The 23744-nt window shown below is 45.4% G+C and overlaps 1 protein-coding gene and 1 long non-coding RNA gene across 2 annotated transcripts in view; one reads left to right on the top strand and one right to left on the bottom strand.

Annotated features, from left to right (window-relative positions):
- The window catches only part of large2.L (LARGE xylosyl- and glucuronyltransferase 2 L homeolog), a 30710-nt gene extending 12534 nt beyond the window's left edge, over positions 1-18176 (bottom strand). The window contains 3 exon segments of the mRNA NM_001096408.1: positions 376-590; positions 928-1104; positions 18040-18176. Coding sequence (NP_001089877.1) covers positions 376-590; positions 928-1027 — 315 coding nt within the window. The 5' untranslated portion in view covers positions 1028-1104; positions 18040-18176.
- A 1372-nt stretch (positions 18177-19548) lies between these two features.
- LOC108713771 lies at positions 19549-21285 on the top strand. Its single transcript, XR_001935218.2, has 2 exons — positions 19549-19851; positions 20716-21285. It is a non-coding gene; the product is annotated as an uncharacterized LOC108713771 (long non-coding RNA).
- Positions 21286-23744: the final 2459 nt, after the last annotated feature.

Below are 23744 nucleotides of genomic sequence, written 5' to 3' on the forward strand. Positions count from 1 at the left end.
TTTACAACTGATGACATCAGAACTCACCGTTTATAAGGATATAACTTACAAGATCATCATGGCGTGTGTGTGTGTGTGTGTATAAATAAATATTGTGATGAAATCAGTTATAAGCGTTACATAGTGATGTCATTTGTTACATCATCACATGACTCGCTGAATCTTGTGTATTATAATAAATAAAGTACCCCCAGTTGTAAAATATGAGGATATTAGAAGTTACCTCGGAGTTCCATGTTTATTTGGTCATGAAACTCCAAGGGTGACTTACAATATCCTTATATTTTACACCAGGGGGTACTTTATTCACTATACATCCTCTGCCCTATCTTTTTACCCCCCATTATAATGAAAGTATTAAGGAGATCTCCTCACTTCACACTTCTCAGTCAGGCTCCTGTGCTCACAATGGCTGCTGTTGTCTCCTTCAGTCCCACCTCCGGGGCTTTGCTCCTCGTTCCTAATCTCCCCCAGTTGCTGGCGCAGTCTCCTATTCTCTTCCTCGGCTTCCCGCAGGCGACTCTCCAACTCCACCTGGAACAATGACGTGGCCGAGAAATGTGGGGCTACCGGCCCCAGAGACGGACCATCTGCAAAGTTAAGAAGGGGGTGCATGTAATAAATGCAAGGCATGCTCTGGCACAGGTAGCAAGATGGAGTGCTATTGGTGGGGGTGTTACAAGAATTACCAGGGGAATTTGGAGACAAACAGGACGGTGACTTTGGTAAGGGGGGTATTATAAGAATTGGTGTGTATTACAGAGAAAGTGACTCAGAGAGAGTGTGATAGGCATCTTAGATTGTAAGCTCACAGGGCTAGAGACTAGCAGCCCACCAGAGCTAACACCATAACTTCCAGCATCCCACCACCAGCTGAAGTTTGCAAGGGAGGGCTTCTGGGAGTTGCACTGTGATGTAGGTACTCACATTCTGTCTCCCCCACAGACAGGTACAACCAGGTGGCAGCCGACAGCAGCAATAAGGTGAGGGCCAGGAATTTGGATTTACTGCGGCAGGAGCAAAGCATGATGGGTTCATGGACGTCCAGGGCCGCGTTGTGTCAAGTGGGCAAGTCTGGGATTTCTGCCGGAAACATCCTATCACCTGGAAAACAGACAGAAAGGTGAATGAGGCACGAGTAATGGGATAACAATGGCGACTGATGGGAAACTGAAGCAGAGGCAGCAATTAGCAAATGTCAGGTAGTGACCCCTGCAGATGTACTAACTGCCCGCGTCATATGTTGATTCAGCATTGCCTAGCGGCTCCAGTAACATGGATTTGCCCACTGGGCTAGTCAGTCTCTTCTCATACCCTGAGAATCATGAGCCCAACCTTTACTTCCATTAAAGTAGAACTAAACCCTAAACATGAATGTGGCTAAAAATGCCATATTTTATACAGTGAACTTATTGCACGAGGCTAAAGTTTCAGCTTGTCAATAGCAGCAATGATCCAGGACTTCAAACTTGTCACAGGGGGTCACCATCTTGGAAAGTGTCTGTGACACTCACATGCTCAGTGGGCTCTGATTGGCTGTTGAGAAGCTAAGCTTAGGGCTCGTCACTAATTATCCAGCAGAAAATGAGCTTCCCTGGCTGTAATATAAGCTGATGCTACAGGTTTGCTGATTATTAAATTCTGATGCTAATTGCACTGGTTTCTGTGCTGCCATGTAGTAATTATGTGTATTAATTACTAATCAGCCTTATATTGTGACATTTCTATTCTATGTGTACTGTATATTGTGAGTGGGTCCCTAAGCTCAGTAAGTGACAGCAGCACAGAGCATGTGCAGTGAATCAGCAGAAAAGAAGATGGGGAGCTACTGGGGCATCTTTGGAGACACAGATCTTTACTGCTAAAGGGCTGTGGTTGCCTTGGGCTGATACAGAAGCAATGTACAACATTTCTAGCTAGTTCTGGCCATGTTTTAACACAAATATCGATCGGGGAAGCCGGTCGGAGGGCCCCATACACTGGACATGTACACTGTATGTTTACTGCATTATAAAGCCAAACAAACCTTCTCCCCAACCACTAGAGGTCGATGTTTGTACGAATAGGAAGTTCCAATAAGGCAGCACCCATGCATTTAAACAAGATGGGAGATGTGGGCAGGTTTGGGGATGCGTGAGAACCTTCTCAGAGATGTCTCCCTATTCCTCTCTATCCCAGGGAACATTATATGCACAGGGAACATTTCACACAGCAGAGGGGCAGATTCAGGCATGTTCTGGATTCAGGCATGTTCTGGCTGCAGTGAGTGGAATGTGTGGGCCCCAACCCTATGGGCACAGACACAATTACTGGATAAAATTAGGAAAATTAAGGGATAGGCAGCAGCACAGAGTTGGGCAGTGACAAGTTCAATACTTTGAAGCCTCTGCCTTTGGTCTGTTGTACACAGTCGCTGTACCCAGCCGCTACACACAGCCGTTATACACACAGCCGCTACACACACAGCTGTTATACACACAGCCGTTATTACACACAGCCGCTACACACACAGCCGTTATACACACAGCCGCTACACACACAGCTGTTATACACACAGCCGTTATTACACACAGCCGATACACTTGGCACTGCTCCGACACAAGGAACACCTGCCATTTATGAAATCAGGGAGATTCCCAACAGAGCAGCCAGATGAGAGTAAAGCCCAGGGCTACATTATACATTCCACAGTGACAGGCACTAATGAGACTCCTGGGATAGACTGTTTGTATTAAGAGTAATAGAATTCCTGGGATAGACAGAAGGAGCAGTAATGCAATTCCTGGGATAGACTGTGTAGCAGCAGTAACAGGAATCCTGGGATAGATTGCTAGAGGAAGCAGTAATGGAATTCCTGGGATAGACTTGTTAGGCTATCCCAGGAATTCCATTACTGCTTCAACCAACAGTCTATCCCAGGAATTCCATTACTGCTGCTACTGTTAGTAGAAGCAGTAATGGAATTCCTGGGATAGACAGTAGCAGCAGTAACAGAAATTCTGGGATAGATTGCTAGTGGAAGCAGTAATGGATTCTGCCCGGATAGAAAAACTAGTTCCAGTCAGGGAGCAGTAAATAGAATCCCTGGGACTTAGACTGTTCAAGCAACAACAGGCAGTAAAACTGCGACATTCCTGGGATTCCACAAAACCTGCCCCACTTCCCTCGCAATGCCCCCTCTCGCCATGAGACCCCTGGCCTCGCAGTACTCCCTGTTACCCCCTGCACCTATAGAACTATATAGGGCAGGGCTGACTGTTACCCCACATGTTTCTATACTACTCTCGTCAACACTTTTATGAGCTAGGGGGCCCAAGCTGAAGTTCACGTTAGGCGCGCGAGATTTGGGGTGAGGTGCTTACTCTTACCCTGCGAACCCCTGGAACTATCAGCAGGAGTGCACTGTATAACCCCAATGTTCTTCGTATTATATCTGTAAACCTTCGTTATGAGCTAAGGGGCCCAGCCTCGAAAGGCCAAGTTAGGGGGAGTTGGGGTTGAGTTTTTATTTGTGCCCTGGGCTACCCCTGAAAAAGAACCTAATCAAGCAGGTGGACACCCCAATGTTCTACCTATATCAGTAATCCCTTTGTTATGAGGCTAAGGCGGCCCAGTACTGAAGGCCAGTTCAGGGGGAACGCATTTGGGTGAGCTCGTTTATTTGCTGCCCTGGTACCCCTGGAACCTAATCAGCAGGGCTGAACCACCCCCAACAATGTCTTCCTAATATACTCTGTACCCTGTCTATGAGCTAACGCGGCTCCACGCTCTGAAGCGTCAGTTAGCGCGGCGCAGAATTTGGGTGACGTGTTTATTTCGTACCACCCCTAGGAGTACCCTCGCGAAACGATAGCGACAGGGTGCCACTTGTTTACCCCAAGAATTGATTTCTACCACATATTCCATCGTAAACCTTTTCACTTCGAACTAAGGGCGCACAGCCTGAAGGACAGTTAGGGGTGACGTTCCGCGTTACCTTCAGGTAACTCATCCCTGAGCCAAGTCACCATTGGACCTTGAGGATTAGTGCAATACAGAGTGTGCTCTATTGTATTCTGTAAGGCAGGGGTCTAACGTGCAGCCCTCCAGCTGTGGAACTGTATATTAACCCTCATCCTGATCCTGGGTAGGACCCAGCCCTGACATTCTTGTCACCTTGAGGACTTTTTACCTCGGCCTTCAGGTAGTGTTCAAGGTCCTGGAAGGCCTGAGGTGAAATAAAGATAAAAAGCTTTATTGACAGGCAGTTTTAGAGAGTGAGGAGAGTAAAACTCCCTGAGTCCCTTCATATGTATCGTTAAATAAACCAACTGGACCCCTGCCAGTTTTATTTGCCCACGTGAAAAGCAGAATCAATCCCATTTCTGATCTCTCATAACACAAAGTCTTGATGTTACACAGATGCTGCCACCTTAATGGGGGTGTCTCCTTGCTGGAATATTGATGTGGGGGTAACATGTACCTGCTGGAATTTCATGTTTGCTGACCTTCGGGTTAACAGGAAAAAAAAATACATAAAACTTCCTCTTAAAAGATTGTGATTTAGTTCATGTCCCATCCCCCACTCACATTAAATAAAGGGAAAATCTGTGAACTTTACAAATTCCTGAAATGCTTTACCCGCCTGGCACAGCCTACCCAGTAATCCTGCACTCGCTCCGGCATTCCACCCCCATAAATACAACAAACACGCACCGAGCACTCCCCTTTATGTGTCTGTTATCTTCCACTTATGCACCCACCTCAAATCTACCCTCAGCCTGGGCCTCCTTAGCTCATAACAAGGTTACAGATATATATAGATACATTGGGGTGTCACCCTGCTATAGTTCCAGGGGTACCCAGGACACAAATAAGCACTCACCCCAAATCTCCCCCTAACTGACCTTCAGACTGGGCCCCTTAGCTCATAACAAGGTTACAGATATATAGAAACATTGGGGTAACAGTCACCCTGCTATAGTTCCAGGGGTACCCAGGGCACAAATAAACACTCACCCCAAATCTCCCCCTAACTGGCCTTCAGACTGGGCCCCTTAGCTCATAACAAGGTTACAGATATATAGAAACATTGGGGTGTCATTCTGCTATAGTTCCAGGGGTACCCAGGGTACAAATAAACACTCACCCCAAATCTCCCCCTAACTGACCTTCAGACTGGGCCCCCTTAGCACATAACAAGGTTACAGATATATAGAAACATTGGGGTAACAGTCACCCTGCTATAGTTCCAGGGGTAACCCAGGGCACAAATAAACACTCACCCCAAATCTCCCCCCTAACTGGCCTTCAGACTGGGCCCCTTTAGCTCATAACAAGGTTACCAGATATATAGAAACATTGGGGTGTCATTCTGCTATAGTTCCAGGGGTACCCAGGGTACAAATAAACACTCACCCCAAATCTCCCCCTAACTGGCCTTCAGACTGGGCCCCCTTAGCACATAACAAGGTTACAGATATATAGAAACATTGGGGTAACAGTCACCCTGCTATAGTTCCAGGGGTACCCAGGGCACAAATAAACACTCACCCCAAATCTCCCCCTAATTGGCCTTCAGGCTGGGCCCCCTTAGCTCATAACAAGGTTACAGATATATAGAAACATTGGGGTAACAGTCACCCTGCTATAGCTCCAGGGGTACCCAGGGCACAAATAAGCACTCACCCCAAATCTCCCCCTAACTGGCCTTCAGGCTGGGCCACCTTAGCTCATAACAAGGTTACAGATATATAGAAACATTGGGGTAACAGTCACCCTGCTATAGTTCCAGGGGTACCCAGGGCACAAATAAGCACTCACCCCAAATCTCCCCCTAACTGGCCTTCAGACTGGGCCCCTTAGCTCATAACAAGGTTACAGATATATAGAAACATTGGGGTGTCACCCTGCTATAGTTCCAGGGGTACCCAGGGTACAAATAAACACTCACCCCAAATCTCCCCCTAACTGGCCTTCAGACTGGGCCCCCTTAGCACATAACAAGGTTACAGATATATAGAAACATTGGGGTAACAGTCACCCTGCTATAGTTCCAGGGGTACCCAGGGTACAAATAAACACTCACCCCAAATCTCCCCCTAACTGGCCTTCAGGCTGCCCACCCACCACTGTGCCCCGTGGGAGGGCAGCTGCCTCAAGGAATATGCGGCTACACACAAAGCCTCTGTTCCAGTTCCTATTCATATGTATAAATGTAAATATGATCAGAAGGAATGTTCTCTGCACAAAACACTGTATATACAAAACAACGACTGGGGTCCAAAGTAAATTCATCTGCAAAGGATTGTTGCCATTTAGGCAAAAAAGGCCAATTCTGCAGCCGATATCTGAACCTCTAGAAACATATAGCATTTCTGACAGTTGTGGTCATGATATAAGTGGCATTTCGCCATTCCTGCCTATGAAAATCATACCAAAATTCAATGTTCAATGATTTACACCCACAATCCAGACATGAACTGTTTCTCTTGACATCTGGGCGATGTTGAGCTCCAGTTTTGAGCCGCAGCTTTAAGAGTACATGGAGTATTTACTAAATGAAATGGGCACAGAGTAACCTCTGGCACTGCCATGTGTACCCTTGGGATGTGAGATTAGACAGAACCATAGCTGTTCATATATATGAATTTCACAATTATTTGGTTCCCCAGGTGTTGGAGGTCTACAGTTTTTTGGCACCGAATGTGTTAATTGTCACAAACTTGAACAAAAAGAAACTCAATATCAGGAAAGAGGCGGAAGAACGGAAGAGCCGTCGCCTTGTGGGAAACCCATTAACTTATTAAAGGCAAGTTTCAAGGTCAAGTTCTCTAAAACCCAAGTCTTTTCATAGCCCCTAATTATATATAAGATTATACTGACAAATTTAAGTCAGTTTTAAACAGTATTGAATATAAAATGTAACTTTGCACCATGGCAGCTCCCACACACAAAAGGCATATATGCATAATAAATACCGCCTCGTATGTTTTGCAGCCTACAATCACCATGCGTTGTTGCATGTCAGCAAATAATCGACCGACAACCCGACAGTTTGCACACAGCTCTTCGCAACTCTCCACTAAGGACACACTTTGCGTGAAGCACACAAAACCACAACAAACAGCGGTGCAAATCTTTGTTAAGATGTGAGGTAACATGTTAAACAGGCGTTTCTGGCAAACCTTTTCTACTTCCTCCTTTAGACTGAGTTGGGTAAATGTAACAGTTAGCAGGCAGTTCCTGCAGAACCCAGCTAGCAGTTCGAGGTTTATTATACACCAAAAAATATAATGCATGGAATGGTCTCCTGTTGTTTTCTATTGTGTCAGGCTTGACATCCACAATGGGAGCCTCGTGCTTCGGTGCTGTTCCATCTCCTATAAATATATCGCCCCCCCAGCCCTAATCTACCCTACGTGCTATGTCCACTCGATTAAGGTAACATATAACCAGACTCTAACAATCTCGTATTGGGCATTCTGGTCTATGGAATCCCCTTCCACACAGCACTTAAAATCCTTCATGTAAATGTCCAAGCAATTACCTTTTAAAATGGCCAGCACATGCCCACCAGCAGGGCAGCGCCTCTAACTTTCCTTCCAGCGGTGCCCGGGCAGAGCAGTTATAAAGGGCCACGACCAGCAGATTGCAGGTACATCTTCAGGACCCGTTGCCACAGCTGTACTCTGGCAGTCTCCTGATTACAGGGAAACATCAGACTTGCGCAAGAACTGCACCGCTCTCGAACACCTCTGCACAACGACTGATGCCGACAAACGCCCGCCCGCAACGCTTTACAATAACCGCCCGCCCCAGGCAAAGACCTGCGCCTCCCGCACCTCCAACTCTTCCCTAATCAACTACACCCCTCAACGCAATCTCCCATCCCGATGTACATCCTATACAACACCAGCACCAACTGCTTATCGTTTACGACCTCATAGAGTTACTTACTCGGTTGCAGCTTCCACTCTATAAATCTTTCTTTCTTCGTAACGTGGCCTGAGTCAATTTCGGGACTCGCCAGCCTACCTTGGTTGCGTGTCATCTTTCTATCTCCTCTGGCTACGCCAGAACGATTGTGATATATCGAGCGGTCTGCTAAAATTTAACCATGGCTTCCTTCATGCGCAAATTCATACCCCGTCGGTACGATATGCTCCGAATGCTCGTTGGTCCGATACCTCTGCTCTAGCGTAACAGATACGAAGCTACATCCCCCGCCCCTCGGCGTGATTCTCCGGACCTGGACTGTCCCACATCATGCTTACCGTATTTCATTTTAACGGTCCTACCTTCTGTTAATATTCTCCCTATCTCCACGACACCTCGCTCTTCAGATCCGTTCTAACTCTCCCATTACGCTGCGACCCGGTCTCCTCACTGTTGACATGATCTACTAATCCAGTCGCAGCCAGTACCGATAGTCTGGCTCGGTGCTCTGTCTATCTGTCAGAGACGCATACCGTGCTCTATATGTTTACAAATTCAACACTCCCTCCTCTCTCTCGATTCTAAATCCTATCTGAGACGAAGTCTTGTCTCTATCACTGATAGTCAGTGCCTTTCTCTCAGCTATTCTTTCATAACATTCTCGAGTCATCTTAGACACACTCCCTAGCGACCTATCGTGATTCAAGCAGACATTCTCCACACCCTTGTTTCCATTGCTCGACACGTAGATGGTTCGCACATTCCCTATCGTGTAATCCTCCACCAACTAAACAACAATCCCCAGCCACATGTAACACGCACCCATCGATCGCCATCATTCACTCTCATCAGCCACATGAGCATTCCCAACACTAACGAATAAGAAATCTCACTCACGTCATTTCCAACATCCACAATCCAACCTTCCTCTCCATTTCCATTACTCTCCCTCCATCGCCCGCAAACACCAAATCTCTCTATTATTTGATATCTACGCCGCATCAATACGGTCTCAACCATGATCATGAAGTCTGCCCATCGGCTCCATTCGTCGCACTACTGCACAAAATACAGCCTATCCGACCACTCCCCAAATGCCGACCCCACACACCTACCCTCAATCACAACAAGACGAGGTCAACCCTGCCTTGCAGGTGCCTTCCTACGCCGCTATTCTTCCCCTCTCCAACAACGGAACTACAGAACACGCAACATCACAATGTCCCTGTGCTCTTTACAGTCTGCGCAACGCAATCACCCACACGACCCAACAACAAACACACACCGGATCGATACGCCCCGTCAGTTCACACGCGCCCTAGTACACCTGCGGAGGACGTCGCAGTATCGCCCTTTCAGACTCAACCTCGCTGGGTAATGTCATCTCAACAACGCCTTCACACACACGACTTCACCTAGTGTTCCCTTCACGCTACCAAGATGCAGACTTTCATCACTGTCGTCTGACTTCAGGGATGCCGTTGACATGCTTCTCAATCTCCACATATTACGTCTCTCAGATCTCCATTATTTGGACACATCTGCTCTTCACGATGGGAGATGTTCCATACCAGCTTTTGACTGTTATTCCTATCGTTTCCGGACGCCATCTACTATCAGACTGATCACTTCCCACCTCTCCGATGGCGCAGGGGTTAGCACTCTCCAAACTCACTCTCCTATTACAAAAAGAGACAGAAGAGAAAAGGCACTGAGAGCTCCCTCCCACACCTGCAGGGGCCCCGCACCCCCTCCCTCCATGGAAATTACCTTTTCCACACCCACCAACCCCTGCACTACAAACTCGGACATTCAGGCAGGGCGGTAATACTGCTTTATCTGCAGTTTGGCTCCATACCATGTATAAAAAAATTAAAAAAAAAAAAAGATTAAAAGGCACACAAAAAAGTTTATCTTCTGTAATTACTAAAAAAATAAAAAATAATTAAAAACAAAACTTGCCTTTCCTGTCAGCTCTCATTATGAAGTGTACAATCAACTTCCCCTTCATAACAAAGCCATTCATATAGGGGAAACTTTATTATTCTTTCCTCATTTTGAGGGAGTTTTTTTCGATTTTTTATTATTTGTCTACTTTTTAATTTAATTCTACACTTTAGGGCAGAGACACAAGTGGAGATTCGAGATTTAGTCGCCTCTTCTTCTCCCCGAACTGCCTTTTCATCGGCTAGAATCTAAATTGCCAGCGGGATGGCCCTCGGAGCACTTTGTTTTAGGAAGTCGCCCGAAGTTTCATCAACAGGCAAGTTTGGGTGACTTCGGAAAACTAAGCTCTTTCGAGTGCCATCCTGCTGGCGATTTAGATTCTAGCTGGTAGTAAGGCAGTTTGGGGAGAAGAAGAGGCAATTTGTAGCCGGGCAACTAATCTCCCCGAATCTCCATGCGTGTCTCTGCCCTAAGACTCTCATCTGGTTGGAAGACACAAAGAGAAACATAGAGGCTTGGGCACCCTATGGGTGCAGCACTGCTCATGTAGAGATACATGAAATCTCTAGACTTTGGACTATGGAACTGTAGCCTTCAACTTCAGTAGGATGCTGGAAGTTGTAGTTTAATTATTAGGGATGCACCAAATCAAGGATTTGGTTTTTCAGCTGGATTTGGATTCGGACGAATCCTTTTGCCCGGTTGAACCGAATCCGAATCCTAATTTACATGTGTAAATTAGTGTAGGGAATAGGGTTGCCACATTTTCCCCCGGTGGAGACCGGGCAGGGCTGTGACATCAAGGGGGCGGGCAGTGACGATCAGCGGCGCCGTGACGTAGAGGGGCAATCGCTGCATCAATCATGGGGAATCCTGCCCGGTTTTTTTTATTTGGAAAACCGTGCATGAAGTTTTGACCCGGGCAGCCCTTCAAAATACCAGCTGTCCAGGTTAAAACCTGACAGATGGCAACCCTAGTCGGGAAGGGACTATCACGTGACTTTTCGTCACAAAACAAGAAAGTAAAAACAGTTTTTTTCCACTTTTTTTTGCAAATAAGGATTCCGTTCAGTATTCCGCCAAATCTTTCACAAAGGACTCGGGATTTGGCCAAATAGTGGATTCAGTGCAACCCTATATTTGGAGGGCATAAGGCCGACAGGTCAGTCTTCCCCGACTAAAGGCCACATAAGGCTAAACACTTTCTCTACTACAGGTATGGGACCGGTTATCCAGAATGCTTGGAACCTGGGGGTTTTCTGGATAAGGGATCTTTTAGATTAGATCACAATACCTCAAGTCTACTAAAAAAAAAATGACATTAATTTAACCCAATTGGACTGTTTTGCTTCCATTAAGAATTAATTATATCTTCCTTTGGATCAAGTACAAGCTACTGTTTTATTATTAAACAGAAAAAGGATATCATTAAAAACTAAATCTAAATTATTTGATTAAAACAGAGTCTATGGGAGATTCCTGTAATTCTGAACTTTCTGGATAACAGGTTTCCAGAGAATTGATCCTACACCTGCATAGTGTTCTGGGTCTGGATGGTAACCTACAGGAAAGCCTATTCTGCCAAAATAGATAAATAGAAGGTTTGAAACCTGGTCAAGTAACTGGCTCCAAAGCTTAGTGTTCTGCTCTTTAATGCGGGAAATTAGCCCCAATCACCTCTAGGTACATCACTGGTTTCTACTGTGTTATTGGCAGGTTCAGTAGGACAAAATGGTGCCAATAAGGGCTGCCCAGCCTGAAGAACTGGAGAATCACCAGCGAGCCTGACAGGGAACATGGCCCATATCTCATCACTAGCACAACCCCAAGGCTCTGAATCAAGCCTGGCAGAAGGTGAGACTGTGTAAGTAGAAAAGAAAACAGCGAGTGAGATGAACAAACGGCTCCATTAACAAAAGCTCAGCAGAAGGAATGTGACGTTTACATGTGCAGACATATCCCCGTTATACACACTCTCCTTGCTATTTGGACAAGGGCCACAAAGCAAACATTTGTGCAGCACCAAAGGATTCTGGGAAGAAGAGTAAGAGAACAAAGATGGCTGACAAACATTTGCCCATAACCCTAATGAGGCTCAGCAGCTGTTACATGTCCCATCATCCCCTGGCAGATTTATGGGGCAGGTGCATTGCTGGGATTGCTATGTACCTCATAACAACTGAGGAGGCATCAGCCTGCATTGTCCTGTGTGGCCCCTACTATGTATTACACTGCCTCCATTTCCTCCTGTGAGGAAGAACAAAAAATGGCATTGGCACTTATTCTTTAGTGAATATCCGCCTCTTAATATAGAGGTAGAACATGGGCACAGTGCAAGTGCACACAACTTTCTACCTCAGAAATTTGGGGCCCTGGACTCGTCTCCAGTACTAGAGTTACATAAGAGCAAACGCTTCTGGTTAGGGACTTGCTCAAAGGACGGCCATGTTTGAAAAGGTATTCACGCTCCATTGCCATGCGAGACATAAGGGGAGATCATTATATGGGCACAGATACTCCAGCGGGAATAATATAAAGCACTAGGGATGCATTAAATCCACTATTTTGAATTCGGCCGACCCCCCGAATCCTTCAGTAAAGATTCGGCCGAATATCGAACTGAATCTGAATCCTAATTTGGAATCCTGGCTGAATCCCGAACGGAATCCTGGATTCAGTGCATCCCTAGTTCTGGGAGGAGCCAGTAGCTGCTATTGGTTGTCTCTTTGTGTAACTGACCAGAGCTGATCATGTCAAAAGTGTGACATCATGAAAAAGGCCGAATCCTGGCCGAATCCTGAACCTAATTCTGGATTATAAAGCACAAACATGTTACAGGTACAAGATCCATTATCCGGAAACCCATTATCCAGAAAAAGGCTGTCTCCCGTAGACTCCATTATAATCAAATAATTAAAATATTTAACAATTATTTCTTTTTTTCCCTGCAATAATAAAAAACAGTAGCTTGTACTTGATCTCAACTAGGATATAATTAATCCTTATTGGAAGCAAAACCAGCCTATTGGGTTTATTTAATGTTTACATGACTTTCTAGTAGACTTAAGGTATGAAGATCCAAATTACAGAAAGATCTGTTATACAGAAAACCCCAGGTCCTGAGCATTGTGGATAACAGGTCCCCTACTTGTACTACATGAATTTTCTATGCCTCATGATGGCTGCCGTGAACTCCGATCCCTGAATCTGCACCGAGCTGTAAGTAAAACATTAGGGGCATTTGCCTGGGTAGCAGCTAGGCTGGGGGGAGGAGGGTCTTTGTTGGGTAGAGTTTTTTTTAATAAGGGGTTTGTTTCTCATTTAAGTAAACTTTTAGTTTGTTATAGAATGGCTAATTCTAGGAAACTTTTCAATTGGTCTTTCTTTTTTACATTTTTAAACCTCTTCTGACTCTCTCCAGCTTTCAAATGGGGTCACTGACCCCATCTAAAAGCAAATGCTCTGTAAGGCTACAAATTTAGAATTTATTGCTACTTTTTATTCCTCATCTTTTTATTCAGGCCTCTCCTATTCATATTTCAGTCTCTTATTCCAATCAGTGCATGGTTGCTAAAGTAAACTAGACCCTAGCAACCTGACTGCTAAAATTGCAAACTGAAGAGCTGCTGAATAAAAAGCTAAATAAACCCAAACATAAAAAATGAAAACCATTTACAAATTGTCTCAGAACATTATTCTTTACATCACACTAACATTTAATTTGAAGGCAAACAACCCCTTTGACACTAGAAGCAGAAATTGCAACAATAAGGGGAATGCCCATAAAGCCAAGTTGGGTCTTTGTTCCCTAAAAAAAGCCAATGAGGTTGTGTTCTGTATACAGAGACACCATGGTGATTGCCTCAATGGATGTATGTGATGACTGGGTGTATGCAGCCTATTCAATTCAGAAGAGAAATGTCCCCAAGAGGGACACCGTAGTCTTATGTTGGCCACAGATGTTGAGATTTTTAAAAGATCCGATCCTCCACGTGAGACCACGATTTTCTCGGAACCATTGTACGAATTGACCATCAACTAAAAAAAACAATTTGCCAGGAAAACAAAGGGGAGCTGCCCCCACCGCCATTGTGAAAATGTTTAACAATGCCCTAACGAGTTCCCTAAGTATTTACATAGAGTAAAGGGGAAAGGACACGCAATTCTAAATAAACCCAATCAGCATGTGCCTGAGGTCACAAATTGATCAGCTGTCTCCCAATATGGGGTCGTGAAATCCCCAAACCTTTCATCTCACACACAAATAAAATGTAATTTTTGAGCAATTATTTTTGCACGGCCTCTGAAACTGCACAGCCATAAGCCACAGAGTGTTGTGAAGCGCCCCCAATGTCTGCAGGGAGTGCAGCATGTCGGCTTTATGTGTGGGTGCCGACAGCAGCTCAGTGGCGATGATAAGCTTCATGGAGGTACCAATACACTTACAAAATTGTTGCCCAGTCCAAGCACTGGCAACACACCCCAAGGGCGGTTTTCTTTTGCTTGACCATGGGAAAGAGAGCAGCCCAATAGCAAAAGGCACAGAAGGTGTTATAGGGTGAGTAGACATTCACATGGGTGTTTATGAGTAATGGCAGACACTAGGGGCAGCAGTGCATTGGGGCTTGAGCGGAATGCCTTAAAGGGATACTGTCATGGGAAAAAATGTTTTTCCCAAAATTAATAAGTTAATAGTGCTGCTCCAGCAGAATTCTTCACTGAAATCCATTTCTCAAAAGAGCAAACAGATTTTTTTATATTCAATTTTGAAATCTGACATGGGGCTAGACATATTGTCAATTTCCCAGCTGCCCCAAGTCATGTGACTTGTGCTCTGATAAACTTCAGTCACTCTTTACTGCTGTACTGCAAGTTGGAGTGATATCACCCCCTCCCTTTCCCCCCCAGCAGCCAAACAAAAGAACAATGGGAAGGTAACCAGATAGCAGCTCCCTAACACAAGATAACAGCTGCCTGGTAGATATAAGAACAGCACTTAATAGTAAAAACCCATGTCCCACTGAGACACATTCAGTTACATTGAGAAGGAAAAACAGCAGCCTGCCAGAAAGCATTTCTCTCCTAAAGTGCAGGCACAAGTCACATGACCAGGGGCAGCTGGGAAATTTACAAAATGTCTAGCCCCATGTCAGATTTCAAAATTGAATATAAAAAAATCTGTTTGCTCTTTTGAGAAATGGATTTCAGTGCAGCATTCTGCTGGAGTAGCACTATTAACTGATGTGTTTTGAAAAAAAGTGTTTTCTGATGACAGTATCCCTTTAACTAATGAAAGCCAGTGATTTCCAGCAAATGACTAGATTAAAGGAGAACTAAAGCCAGTAGCTAGAAATGTTGTACATTATGTTTTGTGCTTCTGTACCAGCCCAAGGCAACCACAGCCCTTTAGCAGTAAAGATCTGTGTCTCTAAAGATGCCCCAGTAGCTCCCCATCTTCTTTTCTGCTGATTCACTGCACATGCTCTGTGCTGCTGTCACTTACTGAGCTTAGGGACCCACTCACAATATACAGTACACATAGAATAGAAATGTCACAATATAAGGCTGATTAGTAATTAATACACATAATTACTACATGGCAGCACAGAAACCAGTGCAATTAGCATCAGAATTTAATAATCAGCAAACCTGTAGCATCAGCTTATATTACAGCCAGGGAAGCTCATTTTCTGCTGGATAATTAGTGACGAGCCCTAAGCTTAGCTTCTCAACAGCCAATCAGAGCCCACTGAGCATGTGAGTGTCACAGACACTTTCCAAGATGGTGACCCCCTGTGACAAGTTTGAAGTCCTGGATCATTGCTGCTATTGACAAGCTCAAACTTTAGCCTCGTGCAATAAGTTCACTATATAAAATATGGCATTTTAACCATATTTATGTTTAGGGTTTGATTCTCCTTTAAGGCCAAGATAATATTCCATGTATATAACAACTGGCAGCCACAGTATCAAAGGTCTCACTGGACCAAGGGGCACAAGCCCACAATCACCTTTCTAATCACGAGGCATAAAAACAAAGTGTGAATTAAAGGCTTTTAAGTGAGTACAAAGGTAACAGCCCCGGCCTCCTGTTCCAATACAGATTTATCTGCTCCCGGCAACCAAAAGGCAAAGTACAAACCCACTGTGATAACCATATTTACACTAAACATAAGAAACTGATAGGCTGGTATTGCAATTGCAGTTTATTTTGAACAAAAAAATCATTCCTTTTTTGTATTTACAGGTACGTGGGAGCTGCCATATTGCTTGAATTTATCAACCTGCAAGGAGCTTGACATGCTGGGCCTCTGTAAACGAAAGGAAATACATATAGACAGTAAAATATCTTAATTCACATACAATTCCGTGCAACACAGACATGTGTGAGGTCTGGCTGGCCAAGAATGCTGGGAGCATGGACAACAACAATCAGCAGCAGGACCCCAGCCACTAAGCAATTAACTCTTATACTCCCAGAACAGACTAGAGACACCAGTAGGTGCTGTGCTGCCGAGCCCAGGAGGAGCGAATGGTTAAGAGTTGGGAGGTTATTTTAAGCAGCAGATAACGGAGAGGCAGGAGGCTGCTGCTGCCCAAGATGGAATCAGAGCGGTGTTATTTTAAGGAGACGTATGGAGGAAACAGTTTGTGGAAACCACAGCGGAGCATCACTCAGGGCCCAGACTTCCCACGGGGGCAGGTGCAGACAGTGCAGAGCAGTCACACAAACCGCAGAGTGTCTGCAAATAACACAGCACTCTCACAACATTATCTGGCAAAATGTCAGCTCTTGGCCAAGCCATTCCTGGGCTATGTGCTGGAGAGCAGGAATAAAACCAACCCCGTGTCACTACTCTAATCACAGCTGTTACCCTTTCAGCCTGCCAAGGCCTAATTTGCCCACAACTCTACCCCGGGGCATTTATCTTGCTCTGAACTATCCCTTCGGCCATGTAGACCAACCATTATCCACCAGCAGAACCCCCATACCAACTGACACTGAACCCCCATACCAACTGACACTGAACCCCCATACCAACTGACACTGAACCCCCATACCAACTGACACTGAACCCCCATACCAAACTGACACTGAACCCCCATACCAACTGACACTGAACCCCCATACCAACTGACACTGAACCCCCATACCAACTGACACTGAACCCCCATACCAACTGACCCAACCAATCACGCACCAATTACGCACTAATCAATAATCAAGCAATAATCACTAACTAATCAAGCTCTAACCACACACTACTCATGCACTAATCACGCACTATTCACGCACTAATCACGCACTAATTAAGCAGAGCACCAATCAGGCACCAATCAAGCAATAATCACACACTAATCAAGCTTTCATCAAGCACCGATCATGCACCAATCACGCAATAATCACGCACCAATCAAGCTTTCATCACGCACCAATCACGCACTGATTAAGCAATCACACACCAATCAGGTACAAATCAGGCACTAATAAAGCACTAATTACGCACTAATCAAGCAATAATCAAGCAATAATCAAGCACTAATTAAGCAATCACGTACTAATCAAGCACCAATCAGGCACAAATCAAGCAATACTCACACACTAATCAAGCTTTCATCACGCACCAATCACGCACTAATCAAGCAATAATCACACACTAATCAAGCTTTCATCACGCACCAATCATGCCCTGATTAAGCAATCAGGTACCAATCAGGCACTAATAAAGCACTAATAAAGCACTAATCACGCACTAATCAAGCAATAATCAAGCATTAATTAAGCAATCACGCACTAATCAAGCACCAATCAGGCACAAATCAAGCAATAATCACACACTAATCAGGCACTAATCAAGCACTGATCACACAATAATCACACACTAATCACAGGCTCTACTCTGCCCCCTACTGGCACCAACCTTCAGTTCCAATGAACCCCTCCGGCACTAGTAACAGAATATCCCTGGTGTCCCCAAATGGCCCATCATATGGCTCAGTATCCCCTCTGCCCTTTATTCTTCTGCCTCCCAGGGCAGGGAAATGACTGAGCGACAAGAGACCAAAGTGGGGATACAGAGAGTTGCAGTTGCACAATACAAGTAGATAATCCACAGGTAGCAGCTTCTTGCTTCCCAATGATGAGCCCCTATATAAAGAACGGGAATATCTTACCTCTAGCTCCGCATCAGAGGCACCGGGCAGCCCCACATGTTAACTCCAGCCGCAAGGAGAATCGACTCCCGTATCCCCCTGCCTGGAACACTGATTCCACCATAACACTGGTTAAATCGCACACTCTCCTCGATGATATCGACAATCGACTGTGCTTCCTTCACAACCCTGGTAGCTCCCTAGCGAAGCCGTCTGTGCAGGGAAAGGAAGTGGATGAGTGAGAGGAGCGCAGCGCCCTCTTGTGGCGGGATATTATAACCTTGGTTCAGCCTGAAAGGAGTTCTTCACCTTTACATTAACTTTCAGTATAATGTAGAGAGGGTTATCCTGAGACAATTTGCTATTGTGTTTTTATTATTTGTGGATTTTGAGTTCTTTAGCTTTTTATTCAGCAGCTCTCCAGTTTGTAATTTCAGCAATTCAGTTGCTTGGGTCCAAATTCCCCTAACAACCACGCACTGATTTGCATAAGAGACTGGAATATGAATAGGAGAGGCCTGAATAGAAAGATAAATAATAAAAAGTAGCAATGACAATACATTTGTAGCCTTAAAGAGCATTTGTTTTTTAGATGGGGTCAGTGACCCCCCATTTGAACGCTGCAAAGAGTCAGAAGAAGAAGGCAAATAATGGAAAAACTATAAAGAATAAATAATGAAGAGCAATTGAAAAGTTGCTGAGAACTGGCCATTCTACAACACACTAAATGTTAAATTAAAAGTAAACCACACCTTTAAAGAAGACATACGGTGTAAAAAATAAGATCGTACCAGTGCATTATACTCATTTAGATATAGAAGAATTCTGCTTAAAAAAGTAGTGTTTCAGGCTGATTTATTGAATATTTCTGCAGAAACCCTACTAATCCCTCCCTTTTCTTCCACTTCCTGCTCCCTGAATTCTCAGCTCATTGCACTGTAGGACAGGAACCAATCAGCAGCTAGCAGGACCTGATAGGGAACTGAAGCCTGTCTGTGCTTGTGTGACTGCAGGGCTGTGATTGGCTGTCCCCCTCCTACTGTGCTTCTGGCAGGGACCGTTAGGACACGCCCACCTCTCCTTTGAAACACAGACAGGGACCAGAGAACATCTATAGGGAGCTCCAATAAAGGGGCGATTTTTAAAGATAATATTAATTTTTAGCACCATGTAAAAGCAACACCATATATTACTTATAATTGCCTACAAAATTAGGTTTTGTTTTTTTTTACATTTATCTTATATGTCTCCTTTAAGTTATCTTTTAGTAGGTTATAGAATGACTAATTCTAAGCAACTTTTCAATTGGCTTTTATTTTTTCTAGTTTTTGAATTATTTGCCTTCTTCTTCTGACTCTTTCCCGCTTTCAAATGGGGTCACAGACCCCATTAAAAAACAAATGCTCTGTAAGGCTACAAATGTATTGTTATTGCTACTTTTTATTACTCCTCTTTCTATTCAGGCCTCTCCTATTCATATTCCAGTCTCTTATTCATATTAGTGCATGGTTGCTAGGGGAATTTTGACCCTAGCAACCAGATGGCTGAAATTGCAGACTGGAGAGCTGCTGTTCCTGGACCTTTAATGCAGCACATGTGGAGTTAAGTTGCTGTGATGGCTGGTGGGTGGAGCCTGTAGCTATGGTTGTGGGGGTGGAGCTTGCTGTGCTGCTGAAACCAGGAAGAAGAGCAGCAGTAGCAGGAGAATGGCAGGTCGGTACTGGGACAAACTGCAGGATCTGAGGCAGAAATACAAGGAATACGTCATCATCAATCCCACAGGGGCCACACAGATGGAGAGTGCCGTCTGCATACTCTCCTACATTATTGCAGGTATTTCCTGGGACCCCATCGATCTATATATCTATCTATATACACACACACACCAGTAGCAGCATCTGTCAAACTATATTTATACAGAGCATCCCTATTGTTAAACTACAGCTCTCAGCATGTCTGCAGCAGCCACTTGTTTAAGTCTGAAACATACAAGGTTGCTCCTGTGTTAAGAAATAGGAATCCCTATTTAAAGGCAAGTGCAGAATGGAGATGAGATGTGAGAGTTGAAGTTCAACACAGCCGGGTGGTTACAAGCTGGATCTCTCTTAGGGTCAGGGCACACGCTCAGATTCGGGGAGATTAGTCATCCCCGGCGACCTTAAAAGTGAACTACCCCTTTAATATAACAACACTGCGTAGAGGTTCCTGGGCACAGTGGTGGGAGGGGCTGAGGGTACACTTAGCAGGAAAGGCTAAAATTAAGTAAGCTTTATCAGAAAGGTCTATATAAATATACCAGTAAACCCTCAAAGTAATGCTGCTCTGAGTCCTCTGTCAAAAGAAACAGCACATTTCTTTCCTTCTATTGTGTACTCATGGGCTTCTGTATCAGACTTCCTGTTTTCAGCTTAAACCTCCAGGGCTAGGGCTTGAGCATGCTCAGTTTGCTCCTCTCTCCCCCTCACTGCTGTAATCTGAGCCCAGAGCTATGAGTGAGCAGGGAGAGCCTCAGGCAGGACGTGATGTCACACCAAGCTAATATGGCAGCTGCTATCCTACTCAGGTATGGTAAAACATTCTACAGAATAAATATAGTGTTATAGCTTGCGTCTATTGCCAATAAAACGCCTCTGTAGCTTTCCTTCTCCCCCTTGCTGTGATCAAATGCAAAATCTCTTCTTTGTGTCACCCTTTCAGGCCCACTCATGGACTACCTACCTGTCTGGCAGAAGATCTATTTCTATAACTGGGGCTGAAAGCAGTCCGTCTGTATGGACAACGGACAGATCTAGTTCACGGCACTATTTCGGCTGAAGTGGATCCATTCGGTCACATGACTGACAGAAGCACAGAATTCCCACCACCCACCCAGCGTGCCTCTCTGACCCACCTCAAAGTGACGGGAACCTCCGTGGATTAATAATTATTTGATCCAATGAAATGCGCAAGTGTCAGTTTAATACACACTGGATGCAACACAGCGGCGCGACTGCTTTATGGAGCAACAATATACACTGTAACACTACAACATTGGGCCCATATGTGCTAAGCTACACAGATAACTATTGGTGACCCCCCAACATGGTTTCACTAGATCAGTAAAAGCTAAATCTGATTGGTTGCTAAAGGTTCCAGGCCTGGGATACCTTTTCCTTCATATGTGCCTAGTTTTTAGCCAAGTCTCGTGTGTAGCCACATGGCAGCGTTTTCCCCAGGCTGTCAATTCTATAACTGTGTTACACAAACCAATAAACTGATTCTATTGTCGACCAGTCTGGTTTATTTGGGGAGAAAGGCGAAGGCCAATGAGCATGAATTTGCACCGGATAAATAAAACATCTTCCCGGGTGTCAGTACCAGGGCTGGCCCTAAGGTGTATTTATTGCACCCGTTGAGCTTTCCCACAATCCTCTGGCGGCTGCATTTATGGGAAGAGAGCAGGGGTACAATGAGAAAACACTCACAGTTATATTCTTTATGGCAGAGACAAACGGTCAGATTCTGGAAGATTAGTCACCCGGCAACAAATCTCTTCTTCGGGCGACTAATCTCCCCGAACTGCCTTCCCGCCGGCTAGAATGAAAATTGCCGGCGGGATGGTAATCAGAGCAATTCTTTTTTTCCGAAGTCGCCACAAGTTTCCTCGTGAGGCGACTTCGGAAAACGAAGCCCTCTGAGTGCCATCCCGCTGGCAACATTCTAGCCGGTGGGAAGGCAGTTCAAGGAGATGAGTCGCCCGAAGAAGAGATTTGTTGCCGGACGACTAATCTCCCCAAATCTGACCGCGTGTCTCTGCCCTTAAAGGAGGTGGTTCACTTTTATGTTAACATTTAGTATGTTATAGAATGACAATTCTAAGCAACTTTTCAATTGCTCTGCAAACAAAGAATGAAGATTGATCTCCAGTGTGGCAGTTGGTTACTGTCAGCGGGGGCCTGCGGCACCCACAGGGGGGTGTAGTAAGGATCAAGGAGGAAGTCCTTTTCCAGTGAGTCCAGGCAAAGTACAATTCAAGGGAAATCCAATAGAGAGGTCAAGTCCAGGCAAGGGTTCAAGATGGCAGGCAGCAAGGTTCAAGGTCAGGAAACAGGCAGATGATCAATAACAGGTATAACAGGCAAGTAGGGCAACCCAGGAACACAATATAATATTGAGCTATACTCGGGCATCGAACCCGGGTCTCCGGCGTCCTTTTAAAGTTTGAATTTGGCGCCACATCGCGTGACGTCACCGCTCCGGCGTCCTTGCGCCCACGTGTAGTCCTGGGCGCCGCCATCTTGGATCTGCCGCCGCGCCGGGAGTAAGGTAGGGAGCGCCGAGCGCTCATCGTGACAGTTACGTGTTTCAAATCTGGAACACCTCCACCGTTTAGAAAAGATGGCTACTTACAAACCACTCTCGTGGTCAAGCGTGTCTATTAAATCCTCCTGTGCGATCCTAGTTTGACCTCGCACCCTCTATGGACTCCAGAGCGAGGAGGAACGTGGCGTGTTGCTGTTGTATAAGCAGAGGATGAGCGCAGGTGTCTGCTCTGTCTGCGCACGGGGATTGGCTGCACAAGGTAAAGGAGAACGCACATCGGTCCAGTACAAGCACCACGAATCCGGCCGGTAACCACTATCCTCTGGGACTTTGCAACTACAGAAATTGGACTGAATGCGATCATACTAAGGGAAAGAAATGTGAGTGTATTTATTGATGTTTTTAAGAAGTCATTTTAAATAAAACGGTATTATGCTATATCTGGCTTTTATCCTCGCTCTGGAGTCCATAGAGGGTGCGAGGTCAAACTAGGATCGCACAGGAGAATTTAATAGACACGCTTGACCACGAGAGTGGTTTGTAAGTAGCCATTTTTTCTAAACGGTGGAGGTGTTCCAGATTTGAAACACGTAACCAACTGCCACACTGGCGATCAATCTTCATTCTTTGTTTGCACCCCTATAGTGTGGGTTCTCTCTAACCAGATGCATATTAGAGAAAGGGGAGCACTTCCAAAATAAGTCAGCTTAAAGCACTTGGTGATACCCCTCATTTTGAGTGAACGTATTACGCTATGTTGGTTCCCAATTTCTGTTGCCACAGGCGCTGATCCCTTTGTATATATTTCCCTGGAAGTATACACATTCGTTTTTTTCTACAGCTGAGAGACTGTGAGGTGATCGGCAAGGAATAACCTAAAGGACTGACATTTTTAACTAATTGCATATTTAAAGGGGAAGGAAACCTTGTCGGCGCAAACCCCCCACCCCCCCTCCCATTTGTTGCCCACCCTCCCTCCTCCCCCCTGGCCTACCCGTCCCGTTGGGCAAATGCCCCTAACTTGTTACTTACCCTTCTGCGCAGGTCCAGTCCAGGGAGTTCACCGACGACATCTTCTTCCACGCGATCTTCTTCCTGCTTTGAACAGCGTTTTGGCGCATGTGCAGTAGGATCATTTCGCCGGTACGGATCTACTGCGCATGCGCCAAAAGTCACGCGCATGCGCAGTAGATCGTACCGGCGAAATGATCCTACTGCGCATGCGCTGTTCAAAGCAGGAAGAAGATCGTGTGGAAGAAGATGTCGTCTGTGAACTCCCTGGACTGGACCTGCGCAGAAGGGTAAGTAACAAGTTAGGGGCATTTGCCCAACGGGACGGGTAGGCCAGGGGGAGGAGGGAGGGTGGGCAACAAACGGGAGGGGGTGGGGGGTTTGCGCCGACTAGGTTTCCTTCCCCTTTAAAG

Source organism: Xenopus laevis, chromosome 4L (assembly GCF_017654675.1).
Source record: "Xenopus laevis strain J_2021 chromosome 4L, Xenopus_laevis_v10.1, whole genome shotgun sequence".
NCBI classification, from domain to species: Eukaryota; Metazoa; Chordata; class Amphibia; order Anura; family Pipidae; genus Xenopus; species Xenopus laevis.